Source organism: Macrobrachium rosenbergii, chromosome 11, assembly GCF_040412425.1.
Source record: "Macrobrachium rosenbergii isolate ZJJX-2024 chromosome 11, ASM4041242v1, whole genome shotgun sequence".
Taxonomy (NCBI): Eukaryota; Metazoa; Arthropoda; class Malacostraca; order Decapoda; family Palaemonidae; genus Macrobrachium; species Macrobrachium rosenbergii.
This window is the reverse complement of record NC_089751.1, coordinates 21,109,319-21,121,697: the sequence shown is the minus strand read 5'-3', so window position 1 is coordinate 21,121,697 and position 12,379 is coordinate 21,109,319. Positions and strand designations below refer to the sequence as shown.

At 43.3% G+C, this 12,379-nt stretch overlaps 1 protein-coding gene across 4 annotated transcripts in view; it reads right to left on the bottom strand.

Annotated features, from left to right (window-relative positions):
* Positions 1–12,379, bottom strand: part of Usp30 (ubiquitin specific protease 30) — a 170,490-nt gene that overhangs the window by 50,631 nt on the left and 107,480 nt on the right. The window contains exon 1 of one of the 4 annotated variants that reach the window (XM_067111304.1): positions 7,564–8,112. The exons of the other annotated variants lie outside the window; for them this stretch is intronic. Within the exon in view, the coding sequence (XP_066967405.1) occupies positions 7,564–7,687 (124 nt within the window). The 5' untranslated portion in view covers positions 7,688–8,112. Of the gene's footprint in view, positions 1–7,563; positions 8,113–12,379 lie in introns of those variants that run through there. 4 annotated transcript variants of the gene reach the window in all.

Genomic DNA, 12,379 nt, shown 5'->3' with positions numbered 1-12,379 from the left:
GACGAGGGAGGAGGAGGAGGAGGAGAAGCCAGTCAATCTCGGGATCCTTCTCACTTCCAGAACCTTCCAGAACCAACACCTTAGGTGAAATGCTACCTGTCCTCTTGAAGGAACCGGGTATGACAACACAACTTGTTGAGCAGCCACCACAGGGCCAAGGAAAAAAGGTTCCAAGGACCTGTGGGCATGACCGAAGGTAGAAGACAAGAGTGTGGTCTAGGAGAGCATGTCTTGCTTCTAGACTGACAGAAACTTCCAGAATGCGAGGGATAGTCCAAGCCAGTGACTTCGTGCACTATTGGGTGGAAAGTACCGGTATCGTTGTCGCCAGCTGCCGAGTACTTCCTTCAATCGCTTCATGAAGCCTGGAGAAAAATGTCCTTAGACACTTCTTCCTTGGGAGAGATAGTACTAGCAAAAATGCTGACGACATCCAGGTTAGGAATGTTGAGCCTTTTCGGAAAGTAACACAGCTCCCTAATAGGACAAAGTAACGAATGATCTGGATCATCAATACAAAGTCCAAGGAGGATGGGAACAAGGACTCAAACCTGACAATAGATGTTGATGGATTCAAGGAGGACGGTAACAAGAAGGACTCGGGCCTGACAACAGATGTTGACTGATTCAAGGAGGACGGGAACAAGAAGGACTCAAACCTGACAATAGATGTTGATGGATTCGGAGTCCACTACAACATCAGAGAAGGAGTTGAGGTATTGATCCTCTTCACCTGTTCTTCCATCTTCTATCCCAAGGCCAGAGCGAGACAGCAAGACCGAGGAAGCTTCTCATCAGTAGCTAAATCTCGACTGAGGAGAAAAGGGCTACTTCAGATAGAAGACTAGGTCGCAAGGGCCTACATTCTTCACAACTGAAATGGAGAGAAGCAACCCTTGGCGGAGAAGAAGAGGAAGTCCAGACTTGAAGAGCTAATATCCAGCTATATCCGTTGCTGCTCTGTGATAAAGCCTATGCTTGCAAGGGAAGCTGGAAAGTCTCCCAATCCTGAACACACAGGGATATACTGCCTGAAGAACTGCTTCTTGTGTAGCTGCTACAGGAGGTTGGGTCACGGAGAACTCTTCTCGATGCGTTGGAAGTAGAGCTATCAGGTCGGGCGAAAGGCAAAGTGTCTTTTTGACGAAGACATTTAGTGCACTTACGTCCAAAACGGGTCTCCAGTCCCCCAATGACTTGGGTACTGCAAAGAGATGGTTGTAGAATCCCATAGAATGAATGTCCTCTACTACCTCTATAGCCTCTTTCTGAACAAGAGACTCGACCTCTGGCAAAAGAGCAGCAAATCTCTCTGAGCCTGGAGAGTAAGCTGTCAATTTGACAGGCTTGTGGACTAGAGGAGGTTTGTTCAAAAGGGGACAGTGTAGCCCTCCTTCAGGACAGACACCAGGATTCAGCTCCCTTTTGTTCCCACCTTTCCCGAAAGCGGAGGAGCCGCGCTCCTACCTGAGCATGGAGGAATATATTTTCATTTCTTGGTGGAAGAATTGGGGGGAAGACTTCTTGATGGAACGCTGTGGGAAACGGGTATATACTCTTGTTCTAGTATGTACTCTAGAACAGGAGCTCTGAAAGGGAGTAGGCTGCAGTGGAGACGAAGATCTGGGAGGAAGAGCTGAAGAATCCTTGGGGCGTCGCGCAGATTGGGAAAGCAGGTCGTGAGTGTTCTTTTTCTGCAGGTCAGAGGCAATGTCTTGTACTGTAGCCTGAGGAAAAAGATGTGTCTTGTCCAAGGGGGAGAAGAGGAGGGCCAATCTCTGAGACAGAGCGATGCCTCTTGAAGTAAAAGAACACCAAAGCTCTCTTTTCTCAAGTACACCCATGGTGTAAAGACCAGGTACCTCCTGTGTACTGTCGCGAACACCCCCGTCAATACAGGAAACTACTCCTAAAAGAGGTCCATAGAAGTGTCTTGGGGTAAAAAAGGAGCAGTCTCTAATCTTGCACACTAGCGCGCCCACCTCCCAGTCCAGAAGCTCATCACTTCGAAAACCTTTATATTCTTGAGAAGGTACGCTAGTTCCATAGCTGAGAACATAATTTTGGCTGAGGAGAAAGCTGATCTCCTAGCTGAGTCAATAAGGCCGGAGGAGTCTCCCTGAGAGGAGGCAGAGACTCCCAGGGAAGGCGTTTCTCCCGTTGCATAAAACCTATAACCTGACCTAGACAACTTGGAAGGTGGGAAACAAAAAACTGCTTTACCTTGCTCCCTCTTCTCAGAGAACCACCCTTCTACTGCGTTCAGTGCCTTCTTTGCTGAAGAGGAGAGAACCAATTTCGGTAACCTCAAAGAACCAGCTGAGGGAGCTTCTACAAAGAAAGTCGAAGCAGGAGAGGAGGGAGTAGCTGGTGAAAAGAAGCTTGGGAAGGTCGCTAGCAGGAATCTCAATAACGAAGAGTACGCTGACGAAGGAGCATCTTGATCTGGAACGACCTCTTCAGAAGAAGAAACAGGAGAAAGCGATAAGTCCGCTGTTGTCTGAGCTGTAGGAGGAGCTTTCTGAAGCAAACTTAAAATATCTAGTTTTCTCTGAATCGGGTCAACTGAAGGAGGAACACTGTCTGAGATGACACTACAATGATGGGGTGGAGGAGCAGGTGCCAACGGGCGCTCAGGGAGCACTGTAGAGACGGGAGCCAATGACGAAACTTGATGGCGAACGAGCGCCAGTGGGACCTCATCTGTAAACGGGAACTTGGGCGCTTCGATGTTAGTTGCTGGCCGCTAGGGGCGCTGATTGTAGAGGTGAAGGTGCTGGGTGTGCAACTCCTGAAGAAGGGGTTCCCTTATGCAAGGCGCTTCGGTGCCAGTTTACGATCATTGTCTGATGTAGCAGAAGAGAATTGCTCCGGGCTATCCCAATGACTGCAAGAAGGGCGAGCTGAATCCTTGCTCTTCTTACAAGGAACAGGCGAAGAAATCTTGAAGTCCATTGCACGCCTTTTCAGCAGGCGACTTGTCTACACAGCACCGTGAGTGCCTGGAACTAAATCTTTGGAGCTGGAGGACATACAGTTAATGCTCACTTGAAGGACTTTCCAACGGCCTTTTGGTTGCAGTTTGGGATTCATCAACAGACTGAACCGAGGGGGCGACTGCTTGGAGACAGACCCCACCAACCTACCTTAGGCCACCAGTTTGACTCCTCCCAGGTGCTGGGGACTATGTCAGGGACCTTGGCCTAGGAGAATCGGTGGGCCGAACAGCCACCTCCTCCACTGCCACTGCACTTGCACTGGGCACCACAGGGCGCTCTGACTCACTTTTATCCATTAACACTTTCACAGATGACACTAATTTAGAAGTCGATTGCACGATTAATTCAAAGCGTGTCGATTTTTGACTCCAGACTGATGATGGTGTTGGGACTGGAAACGTGAGAGCCAGGTAAAGGAAAGGATTGCACAGGTGAAGGAGATGAAACGGGATAGGAAGAAATTACAGGTGCAATTGCATCCGATTTAGCGGATGAATCCTGACTAGCTAAGCTTTACTAGATTCCCTAGCAAGAGCTTTCCTCTTCCTATCTCTAACTAGTCTCTTAAGATGTGAATCTAAAGTCTTCCACTTCTTTAAATCCCAGTCACTACAGTCCTCACATCGTAAATCCACTGAACAAGTTTGTCCCCTACACCGAACACAAACAGTGTGAGATTCGTAGGACTCTTTAGTTTTATCTAAGTATACCGTAGTTTTACCAGACCACTGAACTGATTAACAGCTCTCCTAGGGCTGGCCCGAAGGATTAGACTTATTTAACGTGGCTAAGAACCAATTGGTTACTTAGCAATGGGACCTACAGCTTATTGTGGAATCCGAACCACATTATAGCGAGAAATGAATTTCTATCACCAGAAATAAATTCCTCTAATTCTTCATTAGCCGGCCGGAGAGTCGAACTCGGGCCTAGCGAGTGCTAGGCCACAACTCTTCCGACTCGCCCAACAAAGAGCTGGATTCTTTAGTAAGTCTAGTATTGCAGCCTTTGCTACAATACCTAATACTAGAACTAATAGTGTCAGACATCCTGGAAAATTATACAGACAAGTAAAAAAAAACGAGCAAAAAGTTGTAAACCAATGATCAACACTCGCCTAACACTATCTAAATTGTGCCAAAAGGCTAGAAAATAAATACTTCACCAATCGTAGATAGAACAAACAACCAGCAAAGTATAAATTTCAAAATTCAAGCTGCTGCCAACCACAGTCCTTCAACCACAGCCAGCAGAAACAAATTGAAGCTCTTTGCTATGTTGCACCTCTTCTTCCACCCGAAAGTTGGTGGGGCACATTGCCATAACCAAAAATAACTAGCGTGACCCGCAATTTCAAAATTCTAAGCTGCTGGTTAAAAGAAACTAATAGCTATATAATTACTGGGTAAGTTACTTATATAAAACCCAGGGGTAAGTGAATCGGTTCCTGAACCCAAAGGTCGGGAAGAGCCAACGAGAGACCAACTGTCTTGTCGGAAGGAGGTAGTCCGTAGATGCCCAAAGGGCTTCATCAAGGGGGAAGAAGCAGCCTTCCTTTCCTTCAGCTGATGGAGGTCTATCCAGTTTTCCGGGACCTCCTCGAACCTCTGGAGAGGAAGAGAAGAGGCAGCATAAGATGAAATCGAAGATAAGCTGAAGAAGATGGCGGCTACCTCCACAGGGCGACTTCCTTTGCCTTCACTCCGACATCTTCTACAGGATGGTGGACACGAAACATCATAACCTCCAGGGCAGCTAGGCATGATCACAACGGAAGCAGCCGGGACACGACCACCAGGAGAAGCAGCAGGCACGATCAAGACAGCTGATGCACCAGCTACGGAAGTGTTTCGGAAGGCAGGAGCTACAGCAATGGCCAGGAAAGTCACATGAATGTCACCAGCAGCGACAGAAGCGATCAGGGTGGCTGCGGCAGGAGACCAGGAGGAGCAGCCCAGAGACTTGTCGCTGAGTCAACAGGAGCAATAACACAAGAAGCACAGCAGGAGCAGATGGGACCACAGATATGCCAGAGGCAGTGTCACAGCATACATGAAGGCCAGCAATGACGGCAATCGATCCACATCAGAGGCAGTGCCACAGCATACACAAAGGCCAGCAATGACAGCAATCGATCCACATCAGTGGGACACAGAGTTGGAATGACCCCAACGTAGACCTATGCCATTCCAACCAGGTACTGTGGTCAATCCTGAAGCAAACACTGTATGAATGTCGGGACTCCTTCCAGCAAAGATATCCCAACTGAGATACTGAGATATCCAGCCAACTACTGCTGCGCCTACGATGCTCACTGTCAACCTGAAAGAAAAAGCAAAGATGATTAGTACAGTGAGACTCCTCTCGCTCTGAGGGGAGCTGCCTACAAAGTGAGAGGAGGCCCCTGAGAAGAGGTCACCTGACTGCAACCCCCCCATCACAGTCTTCGCCCGGCGAGCGAAGAGGGCGAAGGAGAGATAGAAGGAGAACCCACAGGGAGAGAGAGAAGGAAGGAGGGAGGCTACCAAGGGCACCGTGGAAGCAAAACTTACCGAAAACACCGCAACCTCCGCAACTCTTCCAGAGCGCAGGCGGTGAAGAACAGCACTCAGCACAAGTAGAAAAGGAGCAGTCATGCCCTTGTATATGGTGGGCGTGAGCCCAAGAAGAGGGGTGAACTTGTTACGTCCCGATCAATGAAGGGGAGCAAAGTTATTACGTCCCAATCTAATATATGCAAACATACAGGGGAACGCCTTCAGAATCTAATTAAAGGGCTTCTGGAAGAGAAGCATTACCACTTGGCTATACCTCTCTAAAATACGCCCTTGGCCGTTAAACCCAAGACAGACACAGGGAAACGGCAGCCTACGCAAGGCTATCACAAATCATGGGTTTTTTATATTAATAAATATTAAACACACACAATACAGAAAGATCCCACTGGGATAAATAGAGAGCTTAACAACAGTCAGGCAAAGAGATCTGAAAACACGTCTGCAAGGCACGACGGCCGAAAGCAAACTGGAATGTTTACATCTGGGCAGGCGGGTATTCCCACCTACCTGACGGTAGTTACTGCCTAACTACCTTATTCAAGAGTTTAACGGCCATGTCCAGCTTTGCTGTAAGAAATTCCTAATATAAAGGAATGATGGTTTGTATATCATGTCGGAACAATATTCCGATTGGCGACTGGCAGGAGCATGGCTGTGGTAGCAGTCTACAGTTTGGTTGAACTACAGAACAGCTCCACACGGAGTATTACTTTGGAAATTGACTTTATCTGTAGTATTTTGGTTGCTTTTCAAGAATTTACCGTTATTTTTTTGGCAGTCGACTATAATTAACCTCGGAACTGATATGTTATTGTAAGCTGGCCATCCTGGGATGACATTGCGCATGCTCAGTCTTATAGGAGAACTTTTTGTAAAAAGTGGAGTTTCCTTCACCATGGGGGGGGGGGGGGTCCGGGAGGCAGAGCCGCCGGTTAAGTAACACGGCCCACTAGGTTAGGTTAGGCTAGGGTACGTTACGTTAGTATAGTTCCCTATATAATAGGCTTCCTTAGCCAATTCCATCATGAACATATGGCTCCATAATGACTTGTGCATGTATGGAACCATTCCTCTTTCTCCCAATGATTTCACCCACCCAAAACCCCGCAATCCCAAAGGGTCCCCAACCATGTTGGATAGAGATATGCGGTTAATAATAGTAATTCTAAGCCGTAGTTCTCCGGTGAGGTAGACTATGGCAATTGATGTTTTCCTATTATTTTACTTGGTTTACAAGAATTTAAAGTAATATTTTGTCGGCCGGCTGTAACTATACTGTAATTGACCTTCGAAAACTAACCGACGGGGTAGATCTAAGCCGGCATTCTGCAGCAAGCCCCCACCCCCCTCCATAGCTAATACGGCAAAATTGTAACCAGTAAACACCCCTAAAAATACCAACCTAACGTACCCTAGGGGTGTTTACTGGTTACAATTTTGCCGTGTTAGCTATGGAGGGGGATGGGGGGCTCACCGCGGAATGCCGGTTTAGATCTACCCCGTCATGCAGTCTTCAAAGGTCAATTACAATTTCGTTACAGCCGGCCGACAAAGTATTACTTCAAATTCTTGTAAAACATGTAAAATAACATAGGAAAACGTCAATTGCCATAGTCTAGCTCACCATGGAACTATGGCTTAGAATTACCTTAATACTAATTGATTGACAAACACTACCACCTTCGTCAGCAACTCTAAAAGTACGGGAAAAATCAATTTCCAAGGTAATAGTCTGTGCAGAGCTGTTCTAGAGTATAGTTTTACCAAAGTGTTTCACTGTCATAGGCTATGTCATCCAGTGTTAATTCTATAATTAGGCTATAAGCCTATAGGCTACAGGACAATCATAAACCATCATTCAACTTAATGCTGACCTGGGTTGGGCTAGGCTACTGATTTCGATTATTGTTCCTTTGCCTGCACGATAGATTAACCTAGCCATCAGACCATTTAGCCTGGCCAACTAGGCTAAATATATATCCGAACAGGTATTACGTATTACTTACCCTTTCTTTTTTTCCTTCTACGGATGTCGGAAGGTCCACCAAAAATGACATAAGCCCCAATGATCACAGCTCCAACAATAATAGCAGAAGATCGAAGATTTACAGGAACGGTCATAATAATCATATTTACAGGTTTGGTATTAGCGTAGATAATATCACCAAATTTGAGTAAAACTATACCCAAGATAGGCCAGGCTTACCCCCCAGCCTATGGTACATCGAATTACCATAAACAAAGGAAATAAGCCTTTAATTTCATGCACGCTCACGTAGATCAAATTATTCTCGTGCGAAACTGAACTCTGTCTCATTAAACAGTACTGAATCTATCCTCAAATTTTCGGCTGTATAATTTGACAGATGCAATGACAGCACCCTTGTACGGCCTCTTAGCCAAGGACTCAAGTAGCCTTGTTCAACTAGCAAATTGTTGAATGTCCTGTTCCGTATTTTTGTAAACAATCAGTGACGTCATAAATCTTCTTCTTCCCTGAAAACACGTACGGGCAACAAAACTACACTCCCATGCAAATGAGTAAAACTAGCTCTGATATAAGGGGTAGATTAATCTGACAATAACAGGATGAATAAATCTACGTATATATCTTCTCGTCAAGTTTATCAATAGTTTCCACGTTTATTTTTGGAGAATCTCCTGTCGGCCCTCACTTAATCCACCAGCTGGGCCCGATAATATTTGTCGGCAATAGCTTATGGTCTTCTTAAATAACATTTTCTCGAAATCTTAACTGTTTTCAAACATATTTCTTCCCAGAGTATTCTTGAATTTCTCCAAGATTTTTGCATTTGTGCACTAGCCAAGAAAAATAATCTGGATGCTGTGCGCTCATTGAATACTATTTGATATGTACAGTACAATATTTGCTCTTTGTTTCAGGAAAATGATATTCTGTTCCCCTATTTAAAGAGGGTTTCCTAAAGGCTAAACACTAAAAGAATTACACGTTGATTTATAATAATAACTCCATGACTGGTTGCACTATTATTCTTTTTTCTGTTTTTTACAGGTTATTTCTTGTAGTGTGTAGTTCTTGATCATGTACACACTTTTCGTAAATTTATGATACTTATATGAATCCAGCACATTTGTTTTGCTTGGTTACAAGTTCCTTGCATTTAATCAACGGATTACATGGTAGGCTATCCATCGTAGACATTGCAGTTTGTCTTCTCACATTTCTATGCTTATCATTTATATCAGAAATTTAAGCCACTGTTGAATGTCTTTAATAAAGTCTAAGATATTTTCTTTATCATCGTCATGCAGGACATTTGATATATTCTTTCGAATCCATTAAATTTTTCACCAGCAGAACAATGTCAGCTTTCTCCTTTTTACAACAATTTTTATAGTTAGCTAATTGCATTCTCTTATAGAGCTGTTAGGTACGAGTGCACAAGGAAAATTATAAAAAGTTTACCATAAATACACTGCGTTGCTATAACACTAATTTGTAATATTTTCTGTGGTTACCACAGGGTTCTGACTCACCACAAGGTTCCTTGAGTCAGATTACGGAATGTAGATAGGAAGACGGGAAAATTCGGTACAGTAAATGTCTGTAAATGAGATCCAAATCTAGCCCATGTTTGTTTATGATTTTAGGTTACTATGCATTTAATCTTGCTCGAAATGCCGTCACCGATGCCAATGTATTGTTCTATATTTGTTCTTGGATTACCGTTTTGCATTTTTCTTTTTTTACAGACACAGATTCCCTTCAGTTTGCAGCTCTTCTTTCGTATTATCATCTTTCCATAGTCTTGTTTTGGATTTTGTGTCTGCCTTCATAATTTCCTTGATTTATCTCGTGTATGATTCAAGTTCTTGCATATACTTTGTTACTGAGGGGTCACCATTTCCCTGCTTTTTCTTGCTTGTCCAGGGTTTACGTCTTCAACGCTTATTTTTTCCCATTTAGGTACTATTCTATGTTGCTGTTTACATTAATTACGCTTGTTTTCAGTGTTGATAACCCTATCTTTTCCCTTAATCAAATTATACATGCAGTTTTTGATACCCATGGTACCTTTATACGCACCAATTTTCAATTCTCTGAAACTTCCCAATTCTCGATTCTGTTAGATTTATTTTGTAACTTTCGAACAGATTCCATGATAGAGCAATACTCTTCCAGAATTTTTCTCCTATGTTGATTTATTTACAACTTTTCCTTGTCACAGAATATAATCGATTAGGTTATTTTTTGGGCTTTCTTATATTTGTTTTTTTTTTTTTGCGTCTTGAACATATCCCTCTTATTATCTAGTTGACTGCCTAAATAAGTTTCATTTTCCAGTATTTTTCTAACCTATGTATCCCCTGGTTTGTCTCTCATATCATATCTCCTACTGCAACTTTTCTCCTTAAGTATCACCAGGCCACACGTAGTCTAGATGTTTAATCACTTTTTCGCATTCATTTCACTGCTGTCACTGAAACTTCAACAAAATATAATGTATCTATTTTAATCTTCCATTTTCGACACCTTGTTTTCCCAATTAATGGAACTGACTGCTTCGTTGTTTGGATGGTGTTTGGCATTGTATATACTGTATGTGCACAGCAATGATTAAGAAGTTTCAAGCGGTTAAATGGCCTGATATTTGCAATTGTGACAGTGGGTAGCAATTAGTCAGTCTAAATTTTTCTTGGTTAGGAATCGCGCACGTGAAATTTTATCTCTGCAGGAGGAATTTATATTTCTTGAAAAGTAAGAGATGGGAGGCTGGAAATGAGTGGAGATTTGTGGAAGTGAAGGCACTGGAGAGATACGGTCGGCGAAATTTCACAAAAGCCCTTTGCGTTACATGGTGGAGATGACGAAGATCATAACAGTACAGGAGGAATTTCAATTTGAACAGAGACTTGTAAATCTTGACGATAACCTGGAGCAGAGCTTGTCACAGTTTTCTGTGTATAAAGGCATTAAGTGACGTGTTTTTACTCTAAGCCGAGGTTGACATATTTTTTTTTAATAATGATATTAATATACGAGTTTCTACTGACACGCCAGAGGGTGCTGTATTTTTTTATGCTTAACAGCATTGGCTCCTGGGCTTTCATTCGGCACTAGAATTACTTTTTTGATACAATGGCATTTACTTCCAAGGTTTTAACAGCACACCAGATCTTTCCAGTTTTTTTGTGCATAAGGACATTAATTTTCGGGTTTTTAATACCATGCTAGAGTTTGTAATAATTATTATTTTTCTGTACAAAAGCATTAAGTACCTATAGGTTCCAAACTTTAATTAGTGACGAGGAGTTTAATTTGTCCCCTTAATTAACGGGGTTTTACTCAGTGAGAAAGGTAACCTTTTTAAATAATAACACTAACTAACTGGTTTTTAAACACCACACCAGAGGCTGTCATTATTTGTTTTTTGTAAAAAAAAAAAAAAAACATTACTTCTGCGATCTGACATAGCACCAGAAGGTGTCTGTTTATTTTGAACAACCATATTAACTTTCCGGTTTTAAACATTACGCCAGAGTCTGCCACTATTCTTCTACTCTGTGTGAGAGGTTGCTTTTGTGTTCAATAACGTTAAATTATAGTTTTTATACTGCATTAAGGGATGTATTTTTCTTTTCTTTTTTATTCAACTGCATTAATTTATGGGGTTTTAACGCCTTGACAGAGGTTATACTAATTTTGTTTTTGTGTACAAAGGCATTAACGAATGGGTTTTTATTCTGCTTTCTTCGGGAGAATCACAGCGAAGTTGGTGACACAATAATTCATCTGGCATGGAACCAAGACAGACGTGAATCGTGGACCAAACAGTGCCTAAAGTGCCAAAGAAATAAAATAACAGAGACACGGACGCCACGATTGGCGATTCCCCTAAAACTAAACGACGGTTTGGCGCATCAATATCGTGGGACCTCCAACCCAGTCTGATGGATGCACTTACATCTTCATGGCAATGGAAAGATCTACAGGATGGCCAGAAGCAATTCCGACGTCAGTAGCAATGACCCACGCCTGAATCGAGGCACTCCTTGACGGATGGGTCAACTGTTTAAGCATTCCTGATGGTATAACTTCCAAAAGAAGACCAGCATTTACCTCCAAGGTATGGACCTCCCTACCCACGTTAATGGTGACGAACATTCACTACACCACCAATGGCATGACAGAAAGAACCCACTGACCCCTGTAGGCTGGCCTCATCACCAAGTGCGATGGACCCAACTGGAAGTCACAATAGTTTGGGTCCTCCTCGAGTTACATAAAGCATCCAAAGAAGGAATCGACACCTCTCCCAAGGAAATGGTATCTGATGAAACCATCTGCTTACCCATGGAATTCTTCCTTGCTTACAGCACCGGCCAACTAAAGGAAGACCACTAAAGGCTTGGGCAAATCATCGGAAAACACCGCCTTTGGAAATAAACACTCGAAGATATAAAGAAGCAATATATCCCGAACAGCCTCCAGACATGCCAATTTGAATTTTTGAGAAACGACGCCCACAAATTCTCTGTGGCCCTTCCCACACAAGGTCTCTACCTTTTCCTCAAACCAACAAATGATTATTCAAAATACAGATATATGGGTACAAGTACTGGGTCATTAATCAACAGGCTGAAACCGACACATCTCGAAGATGCTGACACCCCACCCACTACATTAACTTATCCAAGTCCGGCCTTCAAATCTGACCACCAAGAAAACTTGATCTGTGACAGAACTGAATGTACAAAAGCAACTTAGTACATCATCGGCATCCAGATCTGCATATCATATCATACTGACCTGTTTGTACAATAGTTCATTAAATTGTA